This window comes from Caenorhabditis briggsae, assembly GCF_000004555.2.
Source record: "Caenorhabditis briggsae complete genome, chrIV, whole genome shotgun sequence".
Taxonomy (NCBI): Eukaryota; Metazoa; Nematoda; class Chromadorea; order Rhabditida; family Rhabditidae; genus Caenorhabditis; species Caenorhabditis briggsae.
The window spans coordinates 13,063,568-13,090,546 of NC_013487.2; the positions used below are offsets into that span (position 1 = coordinate 13,063,568).

At 35.4% G+C, this 26,979-nt stretch overlaps 2 protein-coding genes across 2 annotated transcripts in view; both read right to left on the reverse strand.

Moving 5' to 3' along the window:
- CBG10729 overlaps nucleotides 1-5,684 on the reverse strand; it is a gene marked incomplete at both ends in the record, with an annotated part of 9,797 nt that extends 4,113 nt beyond the window's left edge. The window contains 3 exons of the mRNA XM_045236098.1: nucleotides 1,799-1,926; nucleotides 4,164-4,232; nucleotides 5,461-5,684. Coding sequence (XP_045094343.1) covers nucleotides 1,799-1,926; nucleotides 4,164-4,232; nucleotides 5,461-5,684 — 421 coding nt within the window. The remainder of the gene's footprint in view (nucleotides 1-1,798; nucleotides 1,927-4,163; nucleotides 4,233-5,460) is intronic.
- Nucleotides 5,685-19,747: 14,063 nt separating this feature from the next.
- On the reverse strand, nucleotides 19,748-25,594 carry Cbr-cal-3 (the record flags this gene model as incomplete). The annotated part of the gene is made up of 7 exons (XM_002634423.2): nucleotides 19,748-19,794; nucleotides 20,170-20,236; nucleotides 20,319-20,421; nucleotides 22,724-22,806; nucleotides 22,970-23,044; nucleotides 23,211-23,339; nucleotides 25,397-25,594. 7 exons carry the CDS (start codon nucleotides 25,592-25,594, stop codon nucleotides 19,748-19,750), a joined length of 702 nt encoding a protein of 233 aa, XP_002634469.2.
- Nucleotides 25,595-26,979: the final 1,385 nt, after the last annotated feature.

Here is a 26,979-nt window from a genome sequence, read left to right on the forward strand (position 1 = left end):
TCATTCAAACCCATTTTTCGGCATGTTACCAGAATGAAATCCGGCTCTAATGATATAGGTATGATGGGTCCTGTCGAGATCTATCATTTGGTACCAAAACTATCTGCATATCTTCTAGGGACAAGTTATCAGCCGGACCGCCACCTGCCCGGGCCGGACCGGCTCGCTTGCAACTATGAAATACAGTAATCGTGGTGAGATTCAAGCCGTGCGACTTTAAACGAGGTGACAAGGAAATTCGAAGAATTTGGAGACGAGGAGAAAATTTGCATGTTTCACACTTTACGAGTTTTTTCTCTCTATGTTCTCGGCTTCAAAAAAAGTTTGTATAGTTCGGCCTTCTTCCTTTTCTCATACTTCTTTCCCAGATGAATAAATAATTAGGGAAAAAAAGAGAAAAGAGTGACGGGACGGGAAAAAAAAACTTGGAATTTCAAAGTAAGAAAATCCGAAAAGACCAGAAAAAGGCCAGCTACATTGTGTATCTAATGAATCACTGTTGACAGGTGAGCAAAATGAGCAATGAGCAAGAAATTGAGGCTTCTTGAACTTTCTAGAAAAATCGAAAATTGGAAAAAATTGTTTATTTTTTGAAGTTTCAATGACCCAATTAGTGCTTTATTAGGGGATTTGAAAGAAGGAATTTTGAAATTTTTTTCAAAAGTTTCAAAAAGTGACGAATCGAAACAAAAAAAAACTATCACCCACATAGGGGAAGGAAGACCTCCGTTGGCGGTTTTATGTCTCAAATATAAACAAAAAAAGGTGTGTGTTTTCGAAATTGATTTCTGAACATACACTTTTTGGTGTTTCAGGTATTTTTCTGGAAAATTCTGAAAACCCAAAAATAGTAACATTTTCTTATCACTCAAAAAACTGCGACAAAAAACCAAAAGATATAAAATCATTGAAAAAAGTGGAATGTGAACTGATTGGCATCTCCTCCCTATCATCTGCAAGGGACGAGGAGGAGGAGAAACTTGGCCAATTGACACAACAAGAGGAGAAGATCGATGAACTTTGAAGTATTTTATCCAAGTGGTGGGGGTCTTATGACTTTATTCAACTCGAGTGTGTACAGGTTGGTTGATGAAATATACACCTAAGGTCTTAATTTGACATCTAGACTGTTTCTAGATTGTAGAAAAAAGAGAAAAAAAAACAAAATTCCCTTGGGTGGGGTCGAACTTGTGGGTGCCGGGCTCATCGGATTGAAGGGCGGGCGCTTTACCACTACACCACGGCGGGGCTTTCTAACCAAGTCCCGATGGGCGTAGATAAGGTGCGCGGAGCGCGAAGTGAGCGGGAACAGTTCTCAACGATTAGAAAAAATGAGAACATTTGAAAATTGAACTTTTTCGAATTTTTTCGAGTAAATGAGATAAAAAAGAAATCGGTGTTTGACTGTCTTTTCACCTGTCACCTTGTCTCTGTTTATCTTTTCATTCCGATCATTTCGTTCCGTTTCGAACACCGAAACGACACAAAATGGCAACATTTTCTGACTCTGCGCCATAGAAAAAGAGAAGATAAATGAAAAAAAAGAGGGAAATGGGAAAATTTGTTGTGTGAGAAGATAATTTAGTGGCGTCGGCGGTGGCGACTCCATCAGAGAATCTTCGCACATATGCCACCGAGAAATGGAGAAGAAAAAAGAAGAAAAAGAAGAAGACACTTCTTTTGAATTTAAACTCAAAAAGCTCCGCCACTTGCGGTCACTCACTCTCTTCAGATTTGTAAATTAGTCACAAAGGAAGAGGAGAAGCAAAACATTATTGTCGGGAAGCAAAAAACATACCAATCATATTCGAATTTTGCAAATTCGCCAGTACGGGCGGCGCTGGCGACGGTGGACTCCGATCGACGGTATTCGAACGGGCGGCACGATCTATTCGGAGTTGAGCGCTGAGGCTTGTGGCGTAGCGGCTGAAAAAAAAGGAATTCGAAAAAAGGCTGGAAGAGGAAAATTCGTACATTAGTATTTTGAAAAATGCTAGTATCATTGTAAATATTGCGGTTAGAAACTTCATGTTTGTTAAGTTTTTATTTAATTCTGACGATTTTGAGGAAAAAAAAGTTCAGAAGAACAAATTTAAAGTTCCCTCTCGAAAAAATTAGCCATAGAGCGCGAATGCTATTTTTCGGAAAATTCCAAAAATCTCGAAATCTATAGCTAATCTTTCAGACAAAATCATCATTTATAGATTTGAAAAAATGCAGATTCTTCCTAGGAATCGGAAAAAAACCAAAATTTCGCTTATTTTACCGCTTTTTAGGTGTATTTTTCAAGAAAGTTCTGATTTAAATTTCTCGGGAGAGCACACCAACTGGGAGGTTTGTCGCATGGTTTTTTCTTGACCAGGTACCAAATGGTAAAAATAAACCATGCGGCAAGACCGTGCCAGGGTTGCAAATTAGGCTCCGCCCATTTTTCCTCCCAGATGGTTCTTCCCACTTTTTCTTTTCCTCCCAGTTGGTGTGCTCTCTTTCTCGGGGATACGGTATGCGATGAAAAGTACGCAAAACACTGTCACCGGTAAACTGCACAGAATAATTTGAAGAAAAAATTTCTGAAATTTGATTTCGAAGATGATTCTCAGTGGAATTTCTCATAGAAAAATTGGTTTTGAAGAAGAAATAATCATATAAAAATATATATGGCTGAAATTCGATTTAAAAAACTACTCGAAAAAAAACTTTTTTTTTTCGAAAATGTCAAAAATTTGAAAAATTGCATCTTTGGTCACACAAGAAGGCACAATGATTACGACGAAAAGGGTGTCGAAAAGGGAGTAGTCCAAAATGTTTATTTTCGATTCTTTGACAGCTCTTTCCGCGCCGTCCGAGGCCAAAATTATCTAGGCACAGAGCTCTCTAGTGGTCAACTGTGCCGTCCGTATTTTGACACGTTTCTCGCTAGGACGAAAAAAAACGTAAAATTTCTCTTGAGATAGAAAAAAAGTGTGCCAAATAAATAAATAAATACTTATGCATGGGGTTGTGTGGGTCCGAAACTACCGGAAAGGATCGTTTCGCGCCAGAAAGGAAGTATCCAGGAAATGCTGAGAATTTGAAAAAAGGAAGAAAAATTGTTTTTGCATTTTCCAGCTGATCGCAATGTATATAAAACAAAAAGAAAATATCTTCGAGAAAGTTTTAATAGCGCTGTCTAGGATAATACACACCGAGGCGTCATAAAAACCGTATCCTTCCTCCAATGGATGAGATTCGCGCAAAAAGTGGCGAAAATCAGGAATTAAGAAGGAAAGGGAGACAATTTTTATGGAGAAAATGGTCTATAAACATGTGTCTCCAATTCTCAGAAAGAGAGATTTTTGAGTCACGGTACCTAGTGCCTGAGGAAAGACAGTGTACCAGGTGGTAGTGTTTAACAGTAAAGTAAATGGGAACGGAAAGTTTTACTGTGGTCTATTTTCAATGGGCGGAGCTTAGATCCGGTAGCGAAATCTTTAAAGGAGCATGTAGTTATTAAGATTATTTTCTGGCCTGTTTTTTTCGTTTTTAACTTTTATTCGCGAAAATCGGGAAATCCCCGAAAAATCGCCAAAAACTAGAAGTTTTTTCTAGATAATTTCCATTGAGATAATTTTGTGGAGCATGTATTTTTCATAATTATTTCTAAAAAGCTCAAAATTCATGCAGTTCTTCAAAAAATTAGGTCAGAAAATAATTAGGAAAAGTGCATGCTCTATTTTGTTCAATTTTTCGACGAATTTTAACGATTTCGATATTTTTGTTTCACAAAAATCCGACAAATCGCAAAATTTGCATGAAAACAATGAAAATTATTGAACAATTTTTTTTTCAAAATTTCGACGATTTTCCGTTGTTTTTAGGCGATTTTTGCTATTTTCGGGTTCTTACGAAAAAAAAAACGTTCAAAATTGATAAAATTCGTCGAAAAATCTGAAAAATGGGTCAGAAACACCATGACCCTTAAAGGATTTCGCTACCGGATCCGCCCACTCTCGGCCGGCAACGCGCATCGAAATTGAACCAGAGTAATATACGATTGTCTAATAAAGCAATAAAAAATTTAACCGTACATCATCTTTAAACGTTGGACACATCTAGGCACTAGTGAGTCAAAATGACTAAAAGTAAAGTAAATGGGAAGTATCGAAAATTAAAACGCTACTAACCTGGTTAGTGATAGCTCGTTCCGCTGACTGTTTGACACTCCGCATCTTGCATCGAGATGGTCTGGTATTCTGTAAAAAAGAGAATTGTTTGTTGAAGAAAAGAGACACAAAGCAGGTATTAAGTTAGTGAAAGGACAAACGAACGTTTCGCTTTCAAATCGAAAAAAAAAAACGATTGCCATCATCACATTAAATCGGCAGAAGAGAGTGTATTTACTAAATGTGATAATGTTCCGGAAACATGTGTTTTATGCATGGAACTTAACGGATGGTGTTTTCCGGGGAAAATATAAGGCAGAGGTCTAGAATATTTCAGAATTTTCTAATTTTTTTTTCGTTCTCTAGAATTCTACTAGTTGTAGTCTTGAAAAAAACTAGTTGTATTCTTGTTTCAATTTGCAAAAAGTTTTTTGGTTGACGACAACAGTCTAATTAGAGAGACATTACTAATGTCTTGTTGCAAAATAAAAGTTTGGTGAACAACAACAAAAAGTACAGGTTTCTGCCTTTGGGGAATGAGTCAGACGCCACTCTAGTTATAAACTTGAGCTCGATTAACACGGTTTCTATCAGACATATCAAAAATGTCAACTGATAAAATGTTGGGGATATCATGGCAAACATTTCATCAGTTGGCAAAATTTTGATATCTCTTATAGGGACTAAGATAATTGAGCTCAAAGTTGGCGGTTTGGGTGGCGTTCTGTTAGGATTAGGGTAGCAGTACCATGAGCTCAATTATCTCGGTTCCTAGGAGAGATATCAAAAATTTGTCAACTGCTTAAATGTTGGTGACACTTTGGACAAATTTTTATCAGTTGACAAATTTTGGATATCTTTTGAAGGAACTGAGATAATTGAGTGCAAAGTTGACCTTTCAGGTGGTGTTCTATTACAGTTACAATAGCTGGACTATGAGCTCAATTATCTCAACTCCTTTTAGAGATATCAAAAATCCGTCAACTGATAAAATGTTGGTAATATCATGGCAAACCTTTTGTCAGTTCACCTTTTTTTGATATCTTTCACAGGATACGAGATAATCGAGCTCAAAGTGAGGAATGCCAATGAGCTACGTAGGCGAAAACTGGACTTTCAACTTTGACCCGATTAATCTCGGTTACCGTAAGAAATATCAAAAATTGTTAACAATTAAACTATAGGTGATATTATGACGAACATTCTGTCAGTCGACACATTTTTGATATCTTTCACAAGAAATGAGAAATATAGGTTAACGGTTTTAGCTAAAGCTAATTCATGTCCAGCAATTTTATTAAAAAAAAGAAAGACTTACGCATCATGTTTATGCCTAATAACCATCCACTGTTTCATTATACAGTATTCCCTCCATGCCCTTTGAATAATCGTCGCTGCTCGATGTGCCAACTGCGCTCCACCGTACCGCCTCTCCAAAACTTGCACTTTTCGAAGTGCCAATTCATCTGATAATTGATATCCTTTTTGAACGAATACCCGACTCGTTGACGTCGTCCCTCGCCATTCTTTTGTGTCTCGCATAACTACTGTAGGCTGGAAAATAAGGAAATTTTTGAGAAAGTTTTCGGAGAAGCTGCGGAAGAGGAGAGAGCAAAAAATAGAGAAAAAAATCGATCAAAAATAGAATGGGAGGTTTCACAGAAAGGAAATAGGTTATCGATAAGAGAGTGTGATCGATTAAACCCAGAAAAAATGAGCCGATTATGGAAATGATTAAAAAAGGGAATGATAGAGGGGGTAAAAATGGGCATATAAAGGCCAATAAACTGTTTTTTGATTAGTCATTGGGCGTTCCCTTCTCCAAAAAAAATGTGTGTGTGATTATAATATGATAAGGAATACGGCATTTTTTTTGGTTTTGGGAGACGTTTTGAGAACTTTTCATGGTTGAAGAGTTTTCGGAATCAATTTGAAATTGGAAGTTTTGAAATAATTGATCAAGAATTTGGTGTCTTAAATTTTGATTCAAAATCAATTTTCCATGAAAATTAGGAAAGAAAATATGAAAACAATAATTTAGCTCGAATTTTTGAAAAATATCAATTTTTGAAAAAAAAAAGACAAATAATAATTTAAATAGAGATTCTTGATTTTTTCGACACAGAAACTACAGTAATCACTTGGAACAACATAATCTTTGAAGCTACAGTAATCTATTGACTGAGAGCTGAGCAATCTCAAAAAAAAAACTGACACAAATCGGAAGCCAGAAGGCAAGAGAAAAGTTGGGAAAAGTGGAAAAGCTTGGAAAAAGAAAAAAAAATCGAGGAAATTTGATATTGCAAGAGAAAAGAGAAGAGGAGGAGTGATGAAAAAAAAAATGTAGAAGAGGTCAATTTGAGAAAAAAAAATAAATTGTTTCTTCTTCTTTTTCTATTTCCAGAAATAAGAAAGAAAAAGAAGAAGAAGGAGAGGAGGAGGAAGAAGTACATCATCGTCATTTTTCAAATTGATTATTGATGGACAACGTCTTCTTGACGAAAAGACAGGGTTGCATAACAATGAAGAAGAAGGAGAAGCTTCTTCTTTTTCTTCTTTTTTTGAGATCCGAAAATCAGAAAGAGACGCTAATTAAAAGGAGAAAAATATAGAAAAATAGGCGAGGAAAAATAATGGGAGAGAGGAGAAAAGAGGGGGAAATAATCAGGTTCTCGGTATCCTGAATAGAATGGAGGGATAATGGGAATGGGAAAAATAAATGCGATATTTTCAGAATTTCTGTTTTTTTTTAAATTATGAGGCAACAGCTCTGAGAGCTCCATTTTTATTATTACCGTAAACACTCCATAGAACGCCCACCAAACAGTCAACTTTGAGCCTATATATCTCATTTTCTGTAAAAGATATCGGAAAACTGTTAACCGATAAAATGTTACTGATGTTACGATGAACATTTTTTTAGTTGACCACTTTTACACGTCTTTCACAGAAAATGAGATATATGGTATAAAAGCTGAATGTTTGGGTGGCGTTCTATTAGAGTGTTTACGGTAGGTGTTATTCTGAATTCTAAGATCCCAGGATTTGGTTTTTTAGGTTTTCAAATTTTTCTCCATTCTAAATTTCTAAATTTCTGAATTTCTGAATTTCTGAATTTCTGAATTTCTGAATTTCTGAATTTCTGAATTTCTGAATTTCTGAATTTCTGAATTTCTGAATTTCTGAATTTCTGAATTTCTGAATTTCTGAATTTCTGAATTTCTGAATTTCTGAATTTTTGAATTTCTGAATTTTTGAATTTTCTTTTTTTTTTTCAAAAATATTTCAAATTTCCAACAGAATTTCACTCTATTCATGTCATCATTTTTTCCAGGTAATCTTCTCAAATGCTTATCAAAAACCCATTTTTTCCAGAAAAAGAAATTCGTTTCCAAAAAAAGACTAAAAAATATGGGTTCTTGATGTCTAAAAATCTTCCATGGTAGACTAAAAAATTGTGAAAACATTGAAAAAAAAACTAAAAAAGGAAGAAGAAAAGAAGGCTGATCCCCCCGAGGGCAGATTTGGAGATCAAAAAGCGGTTTGAAATGGGAAAATTGACAACTCGTCCGTTCGGAAAAAAACTGACAAAAGTGACCTTTGACATGAGTTTCTGTCAGAAAAGCGGAAATTTAAAAATAGAATTTCAATGAAAACATAAAAAGAAGAGAATACCGAGAAGAAGCTGTTTGATAAGAAAAAAGAGCCAAAAGTGACTGCTCTGTGCAAAAACAGTTTTCCTCCTATCTTCTTCCAGAAAGATAATATCATATGAATGAAAAATGGAAAATAAGAGAGTATGAGAAATGAAGAGACAAAGACAATGTGCTTCACCTCATCAAATTGATGAGGGGAGATAGTGTGGGAAATGAAGAGAGTTGGTTAGAGAATATCATAAAGACATCAGCACATCGAGGGAAATCAAAGGAGTAGGAATGTGTGGTGGACAGGAGGGAAAATGATTGGGAATTTTACTATTTTTTTTAAAGAAAAAACATATTGAAAAATGATTGGAAAATCAACATTTAACAAGGGAGTTACTTGAGGGAGCAGGTTTAACTTTTTTTGAAATGTTGGGAGCAGATAGAAGAGCTTATGAGGATTCTAAATCTGTTAAAAAAAATCAGCAAAATGCTCACGTGAGCTGAGTTGTGACCTAGAAAAGTTTCCCTATGATTAAGCAATTTCTCGTGAAATTTTTTTCACGGAATAGTGTATTTCTTTTAAAACAATAGATTTCGATCAGCAGTGTGGTAAAGTGGTAAAATGGCAAGTTCAGAGGAGGAAGGTTGTAGGTTCGATTCTCCCGATCCCAAAAAATTTGCAAAATTTTTTTGTTTTATTTTAAGCTGCCATAACTGGCTCTGGAATAAAATTTACGCAATTTAAACATGTTTTTCGGGAGTTTCTCGTTATGAATAGGCATTTTCCAGAATAAAAACAGACATTTAATTTTTGAAGAAATTCACAAATATGCTCATGGGGGTTCATCGAAGATTTTTCAAAATGTTTTTTTCAATTTTTTTTTGTTTTTTTTATTGAAAAAACAGTTGAGGATTCTATACACATCGGTGGCATTCGATGACAAACTGCTGGAAACATATGTTCTTGGCACAATACGCGCATTTGACCATTGACAATGTTTTGCACCCAGATAATTGGCACTTTCCATAAACTTTCCGGTCGAAGCAATATTGAATTGGTCTGTCACATCTCAAAGTTTATGGAAAGTGCCAATTATCCCCGCGAAGGCCCGGCAAAGGCCCAGATTACAAGTATGGAAAATTCAAAATTCTTAAAATTTCAAGATTCCAAAATTTAAAATTTCAAGATTAAAATTCCAAGGATCCTGGAAACTCAACATTTTCAAAATGATTAAAATTTTGAAAATTAGGAAAAATTCAACATTTTCAAAATTCAAAATTTGAACCTTTCAAAGTTGATCGAAATTCAAAAATGTTGAATTGCTAAGTATTCAAAATTTTCCATTTTCATCGAATGTTAAAGGAAATTTCAACATCTTGAAAATTCGAAATTCTGAATATTCAAAATTTAAAAGATTCTATATTCTATTTATAGAATTATAGATTTTCGTATTTTGAGATTCAGATTTTCGATTTTCGTTAAAAAAAATTCGTCACCTCGTCGTGACAATCTATGCTCATCAATTTGTAAAAAGCTCCACAAAAGACAACACAATTTTACAAAAAAAAAGAAAAAAAAAGAAAAATGTCCTCTATAGCTTGAGAACAAAAAACAAAAGAACAAAAATATATAAGGAGCGAGAACTAAAGAATCCAAAAAAACGCAATGTGCTCCCCCGTCAGGAAACGGAAATCTGCTGATTGACGACGTCTTCTAAATTATACACTTCTTCTGACAACGTCTTGGAGCTTGGAGAGGCGGGAAAAGGGTAAAATTTTCAAATTGTATGATCAAAAATGTTCAGTGTTTTCTGGTGATTTCAATCAAGGAAGTTAAAAATGAGGGGACAGAGGAAGGGAAACTGAGAATGTTGGAAATTTGAAAAGAGAAGGAATTTTTATGACGTGGCTATTTTGTTTTATCACCTCTTCTTGTCCCTCAAGTTGCAAAAGAACGTTTGGAATTTACGATTTTAATTGGAAGCACTAAATTTAAGACGTTGAAGTTCTAGAAGGTTCTAGAACTAGGACTTAGGACTCCAAAACGTCTGAATCAACAGATGCCCTCTCTCTCTCTCTCTCTCTCTCTCTCTCTCTCTCTCTCCATTGAGAGAACAATGAATGAGCACGAAATTGATGGGCTCTTTCCCTTTTACAACTTTTCCTCTCAATCCAACTACTACAAGCACTTCGTGTAATTAGGAGTCCACTCAAGCGTTCGGGGAGGTCCCGTTTTCCGATTGAGAGAGAGAGTGTCCCAAAATGGGCAATTAGGGGGATGGAGGAGATGTGAGAATTGGATGGAATAGGGTGCCAAAAGATTTGAGACAGACAGAATTGGATGGGGTATTGAAAAGGGATAGCGGGTGTGAAGCAACAATGGGACATGCTGAGGATTCTCGAAATGGGATTTTCGTAGACATGGAAATATGGTGCACCGTCTTGGACCCAATTTATCTCGCTCTCAAAGCTAGATATAAAAAATAGATTAACTAATAAAACGTTAACCATAAAATTTTGAACATTTTTTCAGTTGGGTGATCGGAACCGATATACATGGGCTCCAAGATGATCTTGCCCTTCCTCAGACCCACAATTCCAGAAATTCCAAAATTTTTGAAAAAACCAAAAATTTCCAAATCTTCCAGAAATTCTGAAATTGCTCAAAAAATGTGAAAAATCTGCGAAACAAAAAAAACCAAAATATTGTTTGATTTTTTCAATTTCTAAGAATTCTGAAAAATTCCGAAAAATCCGAAAAATCTAAAGTAACTTTTTCAGAAAAAATTGATCGACAAAATGGTCCTAAAACTGACCAAGGATCATGTAGATCATAGAAACTGGCTAATCCATCAAGTAGACACAAAACTTAACCATCACTAGCAGCATCTGCCTAGCAAAACGAGAGAGGGGTCATAATGAAAGTGAAACTGGTCTTTTCCGAACATGCTTCTTCTCACCCTCTCTGCGTATCTTCAACTGTACACACTATCCTTTTCATAAGGAAAGAGTCACTGAGCAAACAAGCGATCCTAACTGGACTTCATTTTTCATTTTTCCTTGAAGTTTCTTAGAAGTTCCAGGTAAGAGAAACGAAAAGGACACAGTGTGTAGTTATGTTCAGCCTTTAATTGCTACCACTTTTCTGTTCTGTTCGGATGGTGGAACAGAAAAATGGGAAAGGAGAGAATTGAGAATTGTAAAAAAAAAGAGGAAAACTTGTAAGTTTCGAAATTGCCTGTGGGATAGAATTCATAAGTTCTGGGATGCCTTTGGCGTGAAGGTTACCGTATATGTTCTAATGGAAGCTCACACCTAGATGTGCTTCTTTGAGCTCTATTATCTCGGTTCCTATAATAGATATTAAAAATCTGTAAACTAATAAAATATTAAAAAAGTATGATAAACATTTTGTCAGTTGACAAATTTTTTATATCTTTGACAGGAACCGAGATAAATCAGCTCAAAGTCGAAAGTTATGGCGGTTGATGCTCCCATTGGAGTGTATACGGTAGTAAACTTTGGAACCCCTCAAAAATAATCCAGAATTTTTCCGATACTCTGGGAAATTCAATTAATACTAAACATTAAAATTGATTCAATTTTGTAATTGACCACTTTTTCGCCGAATTTCATTCTGATGAAATATACCGTTTGTAATCAAAAAAGTTCCGAAAATGTTGAACCTTGTTCAAAACCGCTTATCTCGCTTCTTTGGAAATTCACAAAAAAGTGTCAACTACAAAATTGAATCTATAATTTTGTTAAGAATATTCTGAAATTTTCAAAATAATCGAAAAATTCGTATGTACTTTTTCCAGGTCTTCAAGGTTGACTGACGTATTTGCTTTGATAGAAGCCAACCCTATTAGTGAGTTTTTAGTAAAATTATCTCAGTTTCTTTAAAAGCTATTAAAAAGTGGTTAACTGACAAAATATTGGTGATATTATAAAAAACAATTTATTAGTTGACATATTTTTGATATTTTTAAAGGAACCGAGATAATTGAGCTGAAAGTAAACGTATAGAGTGGACTTATATTAGAGGATTCACATTGTAGGAATTTTACAAAGAATCTCTGATTTTGTTTTTTTAGGTCAATTAGGCAAAACCCTGACTACAAACGTAGCTAATTTGCAGAGAAGAAAAAAAAAGGTACTGTTTATTTTGAAACCACATCAAAAACGGGCCGCCGACTGATTTGCTCTTCCGCTCTGCTAAACCAAACAATTCCCCTCACCACCTGTCAGCTCCGTCTCTTTTTTGGTATCCAAACAAACATTGAATGGTGGAAAGTTCTTGGACTCTAATGGTGACCTCGATATAGGAGGAATTTCAGAAGGAAATGAAGCGAAACGTGCATTGAAAAGTGAAAACGAGAACTGGTAGGAAAGAGAAGGGGCTACTTAAAAATTGATAAAATGGATAGATTGATGGGTCGTGGTGAGGATGGACTGGACACCATACGGACAGAAATGAGAAAAAGACGAATGAGTTTTGGTGGAAAAAAAAGAAAGAAGAGTTTGGGAGCCAATGGAGGGATCAAAGAGTGGGTGCCGACTGAAGGGAGCGAAAAATGAAAGATGATAGGTGATAAAAAATATGATGTATCGAAGAAAAGAAAAAGATAAATTTGATAGGAGATGTGTTCGTGATAACGGATGATGATACGATAGATACAATGTGTTATTACACTTCTGGAGAGAGAGGCGAAAGTTTTATTTCTAATATTATGTGTTTTATTGATGGATTAGCATGTGTGAAGTAGTTAGAGAGGTGTAAACGAATATTGGGAATTTTGCGAAAAAAAGAGTTTCGGGACTTGAAAATTAAAAAAGGGAAATTATGTAGATTCGTTTTCATTGGTCAAATCAATAATTCATAAAATCATTTAAAGCCAGTTTGCAGGTTCTGTTCAAAGAGTGCCCAACTAATAAAATGTTTATCACAATAACACAAATATTTTATTGGTTTATTAATTTTTGATACCTTTCATAGGAACCGCGATAATTGAGCACTGAGTGAATGTGTAGGGTGGGCTATGTTGAAAAAAAGAATTTTAGAATTACAGTAGTTTTTCAAATTAAAAAATTCAGAAAACGCTGACAATTTTTAAGTTCAAAATTTGAAAAAAAACTACATTTCAAAATTCAGAGGTTCCTAAAAAATAAAAAAACTCCAAAAAGTCGAAAATTCAAAGATTCCAAAAATTTCAAAAAACGAAAGTTCAAGAATTCGAAATTTAGAAAACTCCTAAAACTCGAAAAATTCGAAAATTCATTAATTCGAGAAATCGAAAATTTCAAATATTCAATAATTCAAAAATTAATTTAAATTCCAAAATGCAGAAAGACAGGAATTCAGAATATGGCAATTTAAAATATCGGAAAATTATAAATCAAGGGATTATCCAAAAAAATGAAAGCGACATAAAATATGTAAAAACATTATAGATCATTGAAAATAGTATGGGAATAGAAACAACATAAAAATAATGCTCCATTAGAACTTTAAAAAATTCCTAAAACTAAAAAAATCAGCTCTAATGATTTGTTTAGACCTCTTGGTCCATGTCTGTTGCAAAAAAAAGCGTTAGGGTAGTAGATGGGCAAGAGGGAGTGAGGGGGTGAGAATGTGTGCATGTGCTAAGGAGAGCCTCAATTGGCGGCGAGAGATTCGATAATGTAGAAGAAACGCAGACACATCAGGACGTGAGATGTGCACAACGACGGGGCCAAAAAGACATCGTCGTTGCTTTCTATTTCTACAGCTGCCGTCGAAGTGGACAGGAGAAAGAAGAAGAAGGGCAAGACCAGGACAGGACAATGAAGATACATCAAAATGTATTAGGAAGAGGTGACAGAAGGTTCCAGAAGGTTCCAGAAGACGTTATTTTTTCTACTGTTTGGTTTTTGTTAGAGTGACTGAGACTCCAAAAATATTCTTTGACCACAACCCAGAAAATGTTTGAAGTCCTGTAAACACTCTAATGCTTGCCCTTTGAACCAGTTTATTTTGGTTCCTGTAAAAGGTATCAAAAATCTTTAAACTAACAAAATATTTCTCATATTATGATTAACATTTTATCAGTGGACAACTTTTTGATATCTTACACGAGAACCGAGATATATGAGCTGAAATGCGGTGGGCGTTATAGCAGGGTAAGATTAGACCAATGGCAAAAAGCGTCAAATCCTGGAAAATTTAAATAGGGCGAACAAAAAGATAACAGAGGGGGACAGTTGTGTTATTTGCGCAGAGTATCGCAGGTCAATTGGATTTGTTTACCTCCATCCACTGGTCCCTTCCCTTGGGGACAAGAGAGATGGACCACGATTTGAAGAGACGCTAAGAATTACTGATCATTATCGGGAGGGGGATATGTAACGACAGAAGGGGGAAGCCAGATGACTATCTATCCGAGGGATGGGCAAAAGCTGTTCGTTTTTTGATTGAGATGAAGGAGGAGAGAGATGAAGAGACGCAGAACGAATAGGTAATTAAGTTAACAAGTGGGCTGTTAAACGTGTCTCGTCGCCGCATAGTGATATAAAGTCTCGGATTTATTACTGTGGATAGGGGGGGGGGGGGGGGGGAATAGAAAACCATAGTTGCAAAAGGCCGGACCGGTAGACGAATTTTCTCGGCCCGGCCCGCCTATCACTGTTGAAAAATTTCCAATGAAAAATTGGGTAACTTTTTTGAATTAAAAAAAGAAGAAAAGTTACATTATTTAACAAAATTAACAAAGTAGAAAGTAGTCAAAAAATAGGTCGTTTTTGTTTAAATTTTTGAGAAAATGTCACAATTTTCCAAAAAAAGTCGAAAAAATCCGTGTTTGTACAGACCCCGGCCCGGCCCGCCAAAATTCTCGACGAGCAGACCCGCGGGCCGGGCCGGGCCGGCCCGAGATTTTGCAACTATGTAGAAAACAACAAGATACAGTTTGGTAAATTATATAGTACTGAACAATAAATTTGATTTTCAGATTTAACTTTTACACTCAAAGACACTGTGCTTCCTTTAAAGGAAGCTTACGCAAGATGTCAGATCAATTATCTCAATCCCTGTGAATTATATCAAAAATTTGTCAACTGATAAAATGTTCATCATAAAATCAAAATTGATTTATCAATTGAAACATTTTTGATATCTTTCATAGGAATCGAGATAATTGAGCTCAAAGTTGGCGGTTTGAGCTAGTCTCTGTTAGCGAAGTCTAATATTTTTGGCCCGAATTTTAAGAAAATACTCAAAATTAGATACCTTTTTGTCCTGTAAGGTACTGTAATTTTATATGACCGACATCCATTTTAACAAACACATTGACCTTCCAGAAACTAGAAAAATTCAATAATCACAAATCATCCTACAAATAAACTTTCTAGAAATAAATTCATAATGTGACGTAATCCTCTTGTGAAGATCTACACCTCTCGATTAGGTTTCGACATGCAGAGAATGCCTGTGGAAAATTTGCATAAGTACATGTAAATAAGAGTTTTTGGTTAGTAGTTAGTACTTGGTGACGAATAGAGAGACGTATTGTTGTTAACAAGATTATGGACGAACTTCGAAATGGAGAGAGAGAGAGAGAGAGAGAGAGAGAGAGAGAGAGAGAGAGAGAGAGAAAAGGAACTGGAACTACTGGGAGGTGTGGACTGTTATGGTCATAATACATGACGAAGAGATGGTTAATGTCATCTGAGTAGTTTCAAAGTTTTTGGTCACTAAAAATTCCGACTGTAAGGTGCTTGTTCAGTAGAGCGCAATTGCTTAATTTCAACCCTAAAACCTGTAATAGAAGGGTCCCCGCACTGCCAAGCTTGAGCCAATTTATCTCAGCTGCTATGCAAGATATCAAAATTGGGTTAACAGATGCAATATTTGTGATATTATGATAAGCAATTTATTACTTGACAACTTTTTTTATCTCGTTGACAGCAGTCGAGAAGAATTGGCTCAAAATTAGGGGACCTTCTTCTACAAGTCTTACGTACACCATTTTTTCCAGACTTGGAATTTTCTTTAAATTTGGATGTGCGGCTGAAAAGCACATTTTGAGTAAAAAACAGTTCGTTAAGATTGAAAAATTAAAACTTTCGAATAAAAATTGGGCAGCGCGCAACTGCGCTCCGCTAAACAAAGAGTATAATATTCAAAATTTTAGCTGCGAAGAGAAATCTGATGTTTCATTTACCCACAAATACACAGAAAATCGAAAATCCATCTTCATGCAAATCAAAAAGGAAATGAGGTGGTGGTAACCCGATAGAAAAGGTTGAATCTATGTAATTGAATCTATGAAAACTAGGAGGGTGGGAGGAGACAACAATATGTTTGTGTCTTCCTAGTTTTGGGAATATTCTCTCTCTCTCTTTTTCATATACAATCATTTATTCACAGAGGGCAAAAGGTGTCATTTGATACACATACACAGAAAAATATATATGGAAGAGGAATCGCGAGAAATCGCGGCAGATGAAATCAACGGGAAGTCTGTGATGGATCATACGGGAGGAAAAACGAAGGGGAGTAAAAAGAAACATAAATCAGGTATGCTAATAAAAGATGAATGCATAGATAATTGACTGAAGATGATGATGAGGAAGAGGAGAAGAAAAGATGATGTCAAACGTCTGTTTTTTGAATTGCTGAAAAAAAATGAAGAAGGAATACTGTTGTTGTTATAGATACCTACCTGGTAGACAAATGCAGATGTTGAATATCAATTTTTTGGTATCGGAGGTCCAGATGGCCTTGTATTGTGGCAAACAAACCATATTTTGTGAAATAACTCACCCCGAATTCAGTCGAAAATTGAAAAAAATCAGAGCTTTCAAACATTGAAGAGAGATTTTCTAGGGTTAATTTTCGGAGACTAAGTATGTTACAGTCTAAATTGGTTCCAGAAAAATTTTAATCCGTTTTGAATAACGGGCTCTTGGTCAATAGAGCAAAAATGGTACAGGGCGCACACAATCAGTCGGACTGATAAAAAGCAGGTATATCGTTAAACATAAGTATGAAAATTTGTAGAAATCTTGTTGTATATCGGATCAACGGTTCCTGAAACTTTCAAAGCGTTTCTCAAGTCTAGGGATTGTTATGATTGTCCAAAGATGTCGTTGTGATTTTCATAGATGAGGTAACTTTGACAAGCGATAACTCAGCTCAAAGTTGATCAACTAATTTGAAACTTGGTCACGTTACTAATGAATTATTTGAATTTATACCCTTCGAATTTAGGATCAGTACAATGCTTCACTCGAATTTTATGACAATTCAAACTTGCGTCCGAGATATCATTCGTTATATTGTGTGTGCGTGTTAGCTCAGGAGGTATAACTCCGCTGAAGATGCTTCAAGCTATCTGAAATTTCTAGAAAATGTATGCCGAGAACTTTTACTAAGTTTTATAACGTTGTATTTTGATTTTGAAGCAAATTGAAATTGTTTAGGTCAGTAACGAGTAGCAACATTTTTTTTTCCAAAATTTGAAGCTAATTCAATGAGCTTGCATAGCGACACAAGACACAAATTTTCCGGAAATTTTAATTAGTTTAAATCATTCCTAACCCAGTCATTGCTTCTCAGCCAGAATATACTATTTTTGTCCTGAATTTCAAAACTCCAGAGCCCATTTTCCAAAACGCTTCAATTTTTCTGGACAGACCGTAAATGCTTCAAATCAGAGGTCAAAAGTGACAGTTTGGGTGAGCTTTTACTAGAGGAAATACGGTAGCTACACAACATCTTCGAGAAATTTAATGACTTTCAGAAAGTTTGTATTTCTTCCGTTTGTAAGTGTTATCTTTACTTTTTCCTTTGTTGCTAAAAGCATTTTCTGCTATTTTCTGCAAAATTCCATTCCTGGAAGTTGACTTTTTTGCGGACTTATTGTTAGACTGTGACGTAGAACTTTAATAAAAAATTAAAGTTATCAAGTTTGTCTGCTTGACTTCCAAGTTCAACCTGACACATTGTTCATGAATATCCCATAATTCCTGACGCAAACCAAAAAACTATTTCCACTTACACTATCACTTTTTGAATGACCAAGAACTGATCTCACTTTTTAATTTTCCTTTCAATGTGAATAAAGAAATGAATAGGGGAAAAGTTATTGGTGAAAGGCGTTTGATTTTGATGAAAAGTGACACATATTGGATTAGTTATTATTGGCGGGAGAGATTGCTTTTGCACGCAATGGCTATTTCAAAGAATACAATAACATTAAAATGAAATCGAAACTTTTTTGGTGAAATTAATATTTCGATTCTTTGATTTCTTTTTGGAAGGTGGAAAATTGAAAGGTTGAAAGAAATAAAATGAGGAAAAAATAGCTATAACCATTGGACGCGAACAATCTGAAAATCGAGAAAAAATATTGGTAAAAATCTGAAAAAAAATAGTTCGAAAATGCTCCGCTGGTGATTAAAAATTACTGTCCTGAAATAGAAGAAACTATGAGCCAATTTTCAATTTTTGGAATTTTTGGATTCTAAGCCATGACCTAAATTTTTGAGTTTTCTAGGTCATACCCCAATTTTTTTGTATTTTCTAGGTGATGACCTCATTATTTCAAATATTCTTGGCCAGAACCTAATTTTTTTCTAGGTCACGACCTAATTGTTTAGATTTTTCAGGTCATGACCTAATTTTTTTAGGTCATGATCTAATTTTTTTAAATTTTCTAGGTCACGACCAAACTTTTTGGATTTTCCACGTCATGACCTAGTTTTTTTCTCGGTCATGACCTGATTTTTTCGGATTTTCCAAGTCACGACCAAACTAAAAAAATATCCCAGAGTCATGGAGGCCAATATGACAACACTGTTTTGGTCTTTTTGAACCTTTCCTGATACATTTTTTCTCATTTTACGTGCATTTGGCTTCAACAGAATAATCGTAAAGTCATGAGGTTGGGGCAACTCGAATTCAGCTATATTTTTGTGCTGATCTATATTTTTTCTATCTTATATAATTTTTCAATTTTCAGAATGAAAATTGAATAGAAACTAGCTTTATTTTTAATCTATTATTTTCAGAATGAGTCTTATTTTTTTTATTCTAACATTTTAAATATTTCATTTGAGCTAGATCGATTTTGATTCTTGGTAAATTTATTTTTGTTGACCTAAGCACAGAAAATAAAATGACCTGGTCATTGGATTTTTATTTTTATCTTTTTTTTTGTAATCTGAACTTTCGTAGCTAAAAATATAATGAACTTTTTATGGCCATAAAATATCTTTAACAGGCAATACCTAGATATAGGGATTACGTAAAAGAAAACCCTGAAAAAACTGAAACAATTTATTTATTGCTAAATTTTTTGTAATGCTGGTTATTATTAGGATTGTCTGGCTCCTGCCGGTTGCTAATGGTCAAAAATAACGCCAACAGATATTGAAAATTTGAGCTCAATTATCTCGATTTCTGTAAGAGATATCAAAAATCTGTCAACTGATAAAATGTTGGTGATAGTGTGATTAACATTTTATCAGTTGACACATTTTTGATATCTCTTACAGTAATTAAGATAGTTGAGCTCAAAGTTACTAGCACAGTCTACAATTCTGCAAATCTGATTGTAACTATTCTTAGAATCTTCTGAATCTTCTGAAATTCGGATTCCATTTTCCCCTTACACCCCATTCTATTTTCTGCAGCAAATATCCACCTACCGCAAGCTGACCCAAAACCAGAACACTATTTCTAACAGAATTTGTCGGAAAAATCATTATAAAGATTTTTCATCTGTGATTAAATAACACCATTTATTAGATTTCGTTTTCCAATTATATATGTACAACTCTTATTTACTCATTTTTAGAATGTCAACAGATTTGACGTATAAGAAATACATTATTTGAAGTGTGATGATGATTTTTGAGAAAAATACGCTAACTTATTTTGGTTTATCCCTATAGGATAAAGCCAGATAAGTTGGATGATCAGCTGAAAATCTTCACGAACTCCTCGTAGTCGATTTCTCCGTTTCCTGAAAATTTTAGAATCTTAGAATTCGGAATCTAATGTTCTCAGAATTCTAGAAACTTAGAACCTTGGAACCTTGGAACCTTGGAACCTTAGAACCTTGGAACCTTGGAACCTTGGATCCTTGAAACCTTAAAATTCTAAAATCTTATTAACTTGGGAAGTCAAAATCTCAGGATCCCTAATACCTGAAACGGTTCAATTTCCTATTGTTTACAACTTCATTCCCTGAATCTCAAGATGCACGTCTTTAACTCCCTGGTCTCCCTGGAGTTTCCCCATGACATCAGTTCGTTTTCAGAACTTCCTCTCTCACGTCATTGCTCATCTCTTAAGTCCACCTATTGTTTTCTACCATAGTATTTCAAAAACTACTCACCATCACAATCAACTTCATTCATCATTTCCTCAACTTCACACTCATCGAAACACATTCCCATGTTAATCTGCAATAGACACAATAAGAATTAGTGATCATTTGGATTTTCTGGAAGTGACAAGTTCATAGAAACTTCTAGACACACGAACCATGAACAACTTGAACTCATTGGCAGTGATAACTCCGTTTCCGTCACGATCGAAGATTTTGAACGCCTCGCGAATCATTTCCGAGTCGGTTTCTTTCATGATTCTGGAAATTTAGTGGTTGAGATTAGAAAAAATAGGCTATTTCCATGCGTATGAGGTACTGAGCATTTTCACAAAACAAAAAAAAAAAATCTGGGTTGTATAAAGCCCAACCATAGTTCCATTTTTCCATATTCCTCTACCTCCCATATTCTCATATCAACACATAACTTGACCCATAATGGACGAACATTATTTCATGGTAGTTGACTTGTGATGGATGGTTCTAGAAAAATATAGAAAGGTTCAGAGGTATCTAGAAAGATCCAGATGGATCCAAAATGAACCAGCAGGGTCCAGAAAGAAAAAAAAACCCAAAAGGATCCAGAAAGATCCAGAAGGATCTAGAAGGGTCTAGAAGGATTCAGAATGCTCCAGAAAAATATAGAAGGATCCAGAAGAAATCAGAAAGAGCTATAATGATTCAGAAGGATTAAGAAGATCCCAGATGAATCCAGAACCAGCAGTACCGTATAATAGAGTTAGCCCCCAATGTTTGAACTGCTGAGCCACTACACAAAGGTACCTGCAGTCCAAGCGTGTGGAAAAATTATTTAAAAAAAACGTTCCAAATAAACAACACAAATCCCTTACCTGACCAAATCTATATGTGTATTTGTTTTTTGAATAACTTTCATATTGACGCTATTCCCGGTCCCCATGGGTACCGAGAGTTCGCTTTTCCTTCTAATTATTCTCACTTTGTCCCCATGAGACCCTTTTAGCCGCATTTTAGAACAACAATTCGTTTTTATGACCTACTTTGAGAGACCCTTTTAGTACGTCACTAATTCATTCTACTTTTTTAAAGATTGCTCATAAAAACTGCAATGTACGCAAAAATAGATCAAAGTGAAACGTTTCGCTAATTTATTCTAAACGAAAGTCATCATAACGCTTGAATTAATATGTGTGAGCTCTCAGGTGACGTTTGAGGGGGTAGGGAGAGGCATTTTGCATAGCTTTTGAAACATTTATGACATGAAAAAAGGAAGGAATTTCTAGTTGCCTTTTTTGGTCAGAAATAATATTGGCTATGCAGATTATTCTAATAGTAAGATTAGTTATTCACACTTTAATTTGACATTCACTTAACGTAATTGCTCTAATAGAAGCCGACCACTGTGAGCTCAATTATCAAAGTTCCTAGGAGAGATATAAAAATGTGTTAACTGACAAAATGTTTGTGATATTATGATAAACAATTTTTCCGTTGAAATTTTTTTGATAGCTTTCAAAGGAACCGAGATAAATTGGCTCAAATTATGGTGCTCTTCTATTACAGGTTTTACCGTAGTTGATATATATTCTGAAGATCCCAAAACTTTTGAAATATCTAGAACATAACAGCCAGCACCCAAGATTTTATAGGCAAACCTCAAATTAATAATACATGCGGACTTTACGTTTTGGGGTACCAGGTGAAAAATTTCGAACGAAATTTCAAATAAATTTCGAAGGTTCCGTTCTCCACTTTAGAATCTCAGAATTTTTAAATTTCTAAAATTCCAAAAATGCTGGATTCCTCTGGAACTTTTTGAATTTTCCTAGCTTATGCTAGACTTTTTCGGATCTTTCTAGAACGTCCTGGATCTTTCTAGATACTTCTGAATCCTTTTAAAAACTTTCGAATCTCTCTGGATCCTCCTGGACCCTTCTGGAGGCTCTAAGAACCGTATAGATCCTACTGGTTTCTTTTAGATCCTTTTTGAGACGTCTGGATTCTTCTAGATCCCTCTGAATCCTTCTGTATTTTTCAAGACATTCCTGTCTAGATCCTTCTAAATCTTTCTGCAACATTCTGGATTGTTATGAATTCTCCGGGCTTCTCCTGGATCCTTCAGGACGCCTCGGGACGCGTCTGAGTTCATTAGGATCTTTCTAGCTCTTTCTAGACCCTTCAGGACTGTTCTGGATCCTACCAGATCCTTCTAGATCCTTCCGGACGCACCGATTATTCTGCATCTTCAAAACAAATGCAATTTCCTGTGCTCTACCTTCATTTCCTTTCTCTCTCAAAAGTTTTCCATATAAAGTTCCACACCATTAATCCCCCCTCTCTCAAATTTCTATTTCTGTTTCAAAATCCTTTCCTTTTCCAAAACCTCATGACGTTTCCCTCTGTCACTCATCCCTCTTGAAAATCCCATTTTCCACTATACCAGACTACTATAAATCTGCCTATTTCACTTCAGACGACCGACTCGGTTGCCCCTAGAAATGTGAGGAAACTTGGCTCCGCCCACTTTTTTCGCTCGTATTTCTGTTGTGCTCTCGGGGAGATATGTAAGTCGTACTAGTTGTACCTTTTCATCATAACACAAAATTCGGGAAACTCGACTTGTCCGTTTCCATCCAAATCCACGTCGTGAATGATTTCCATCATTTGCTGAAATATTTTGGGTTACTGTAGTTTTATTGAGAAGTTGTTTTTGAAGCTTTAGCTTTCAAAAGCGCTAGTTTCTTCCAAGCTTAGGACCCAAATACTGGACCCACCTAGTCTAACCTCCTGTGACTGAGTCCCGTCCTTTTTAACCTACAGTAATCCTTACCTGTTCTGTTGGATTCTGTCCAAGTGCTCTCATTGCCACACCCAATTCTTTGATCGAAATCGTGCCGTTTCCGTCCTGGAAAACAATTCATGACTAGGCTGTTATTTATGTTTCTTTCTTTTTTCGTATTGTTCCCCCCATTTGCCATTCCTCATGAATGTCTAACAAACGTTCGTTTTTTTTTGACGAGACAATTGGAGAAAAAAAGCTAGGAATCCTAATTCTCAACGGTAACATTTACCTTGTCAAACAGGAGAAATGCTTCTTTGAACTCGTGAATTTCCTCCTCGGTTAGTTGGGAAATTACCATTTTTGATTCTTCGAACACCTCTTGGAGGGTCCTGGTTCGCATGACCGACATGATGACGCGCTGGAAATATAGCTAGAAGTTTTGAAATTTGAAAGATTTAAGAGTCAGGCAGGGCTAGACAAAATTGAGCTCTGCAATCAAAAAGTCAGTAGTAGACCCCCGTTTTCTATGACCTAGAATTTAAAATTAAAATGTCAAATTTCACCTACTGTGCATTTTGAGATTACCTATCTCATTTCCTGTGAAATATATCAAAAAGTGGTCAACTAACAAAATGTTTATCATAATATCAAAAATATTTTATCAGTTGAGAAATTTGTGATATCTTGTATAACAATTGAGATAATTCAGGTGTTTTCCTCCCGTGTCACTATCAGTAACAGCTAGAACTTTGAGCTTACTTATTTCAGTTCTTGTGCGAGATATCAAAAATGTGTCAACTGATGAAATGTTGGTGATTATATGATAAACAATTTACTAGTTGAAAATTTTTCTGATATCTCTCATAAGAACCGATATGATTAAGCTCATTGAGGCAAGTACGGTGTTCCTTTCGAAGCTTCCAAAATTCAAAATAAGAAACCAACCAAAAAACTGGCCTAGAGAAAATTTTAAGCTAGTTGTGTTCCGTTCCGGAAGCCTAGAAAGTAAAAAAAAATCAAAGAACTCGTAAAATTTTCAAAAAATATGAAAAATAATTCTAAAATAGCAAGAAAAATGTTGTGGGCTCTTCCAATTGACTGTATCAATTTCTTTTTCTTTCTCTGTACCCCCGAAAATCTCTTTTCATCTTTTTTTGTCCGCCTTTTTGCTCATAGCCTTTGCGAAATGTTCAAGAGCTTTTTTTCTCTGCGCTCTCTTCATATTCCCTACTATTTATTTTCTTGAATGGGCATTGGTGTGATCAATCGTCATTTCAAATAAAAAAAGAGAGGCAAATGCTCAAGTTGACGGTGGTCTCCTATCTTGTTGTAAGAGTTCATAGATAGAGAAGCAGTATTACACCAATATAGGTGGATCCACGAGAATCCCACGTGGATCACAGGGATCGGATTACTGTAGTAGTAGTCCATTAAGACAAATTCTATGAATGAAAACAATAAAAACAGAGTGTGACCGCTTTGAATCCATTGGGGGACTTATAGTGTGACGTAGCCTACTCTATACCTATTGTTATTTGTTAATCCCGTCTCACGTTGTATACATCTTGAGGCTTTTTATGAATGGATTTGTAATTTTCGGACTTTGAGATATTTTCAGATTTGGACTAATTTTTCGAAGATGATCGCGAGACTCATCGTTTTGTTCTTTGTCATTTTGGGAGTTGTTGGAGCATGGACTGTCGATGGTAAGGCGAATTGAACTACTGTATTTTGAGCTCAATTGTCTCGGTTTCTAATGAGGGATATCAAAACATTTTCAACTAGTAAATTGTTTATCATATTACCACCGATATTTTATCAGTCTAAAATTTTAGATAGCTTTTATAGGAACCGGGATATATGGGTTCAAAGTTGAAAGTTCGGGTAGTGTTCTATTAAGGTTGCGGTAGGTGTACTTTGAGCTCAAGTATTTCGGCTCTTACCGAAGATATCAAAAATTTGTCAACTGATTTAATATTGGTGATAAAATGATGAACAATTTATTAGTTAACAATGTTTAGATAGCTTTTATGGAAACCGAGATAATGATATAATTGCGCTCAAAAGGTGGGCTTCTATTAGAGCATTAACCGTAAATGTCCTAATAGAAGCCCATGCTATACGTCCACTCGGTTTCTATCAGAGCTATCAAAAATCTGTCAGCTAACAAATTGTTCATCATGAAATCAAAAATGGTTTGTCTGTTTACAAATTTTTACTATCTCGCATATTAATTGAGATAATTGAGCTCGTTAATGTATAGTTGGTGGGCTCATATTAGAGCCCTGACGGTATTTTAACTAGCTTGAAGGTTTTAAAAACTTGAAATGATGCTTTTTTCGGAGATGCTGTGAGCCATGTTCAAAATTTAAATTGTTTTCATAGACCCCAAGCAATGAGTTGTTCTAAAAATCAACATGACTCAAGCTTAAACCAATGTTATCCAAAAGTTTCTATGCTGAAAACCCAACTCACCGCATTTCTGGACATTGTCTCTTCAAACGAAAGCCAAAAGCTCTTTGGAAGTTTCGGGAATCCATGCTTGATGTTAAATTTTATAGTAGCCGGTACCGTAGGATGATGGTGTTGACCCTTGTGTCCTTTCGTCGAAGCGACACGAAAACATTTCGCCGATAGCTCAATTTTTCGATCAGACACGAAAATATTTGACATGACTTGTGTGTGATACCAAATCAAATGAGTGTTTTGTATAGTAAAATGCCTTTTCGATCAAAAATTCGAAAAGAAAAATGAAATCGAAAACAGTGGGGCAAGATTTATATACTGTCATTGGGATTCCCACATTCAAACTTTCCCACGGTGAAGTGTTGCAGGTGTCGAAGCTCAATTGCCCGAGCACCAATACTCGCGCGGTCACGAGGCCAACTTCTTTCGCCAACGACTTCTTTCGGCGTTCAGGTTTGTAGTTTGTAGTCTCAATTACAAAACATGAAACTTTTTACAGAACCATCGATCCACAAGTCTCCGAAAGCACTTTGAACCGATTCACACGCTTCGTCAGGGAGGAGAATGAATAATTAATACCTAATTGGATCTATGTATGATGATCTCAAAAACCAAATATTTTGTGTGATTTAATGAAGTGAATTGGCTTGTTTTCTTGTGAAATTGTTGCGTTATAGACATTAGGTCAAACACCATGGGTTCAAACATTCAAGCAAATGAAAAGATGCTAAATTGAGTTATCGTGTGACTGGCGGGAAAAGGAAAGTGAGGTATTTGTGTCGTGTGCAAGAAAAGATATCAAAGCTGATACAAAGAACAAAACTGGGGAAAGAATCAGGAATGTGGAACATTCAATTGATGGTTTACCTGATTCTTGTTCAATTATCTCGGTTCCCATGGGAAATATAAAAAATCTGCACACTGATAAAATATTGCTGATATTATGATTAATATTTTATCAGTTCACAGACTTTTGATATAAGACGGTTGAAATTTGAAGAATTTTTTCGCATGTATAGAAACAGCTCGAATTGATGATTTCATGTACCATGTAGCCTTTATTTCAGTTTCACCAGATATCTGAATTTTCTGTACAAAAATTATGAATATTCCAGAAATTAGTCAAAGTTATAGAAAATGTTTATTTGATGGATCTGAAAATGATCTTGAACGAAAAAATAGGTGGACAAATTGAAATTGGACAGTGTAGTAGTAGTTTTCTCAAATCCAGGTGACAACCAATCTTCCTGCACTTTGAACTCCTTGTTGCTCTGTGCCTTCTTTTCTTCTACAGGTACAGAATCGGTTTATCTCCCGATTTTGTACTTTTTTAAAGGAAAAAGTGGTCACGCCAAATTCAAGTATCATTTGAATTGTGCCACGAGGCACAAAATCGGTAGGCAAACCGATTCTGTACCTAGTGAAACAATTCAAATTTTCTCTGATTTCACGTGTCTTTTTGTGGATTTTGAAACATTACTCATGAAATCCGATTTTGAACCAATTTTTTGATCGACACTAACTTTCCACAATACGCTTATTTGGGTGAGAGGGATATCTGAAATTTAAGATATTTTGAAGCTAATCCGACG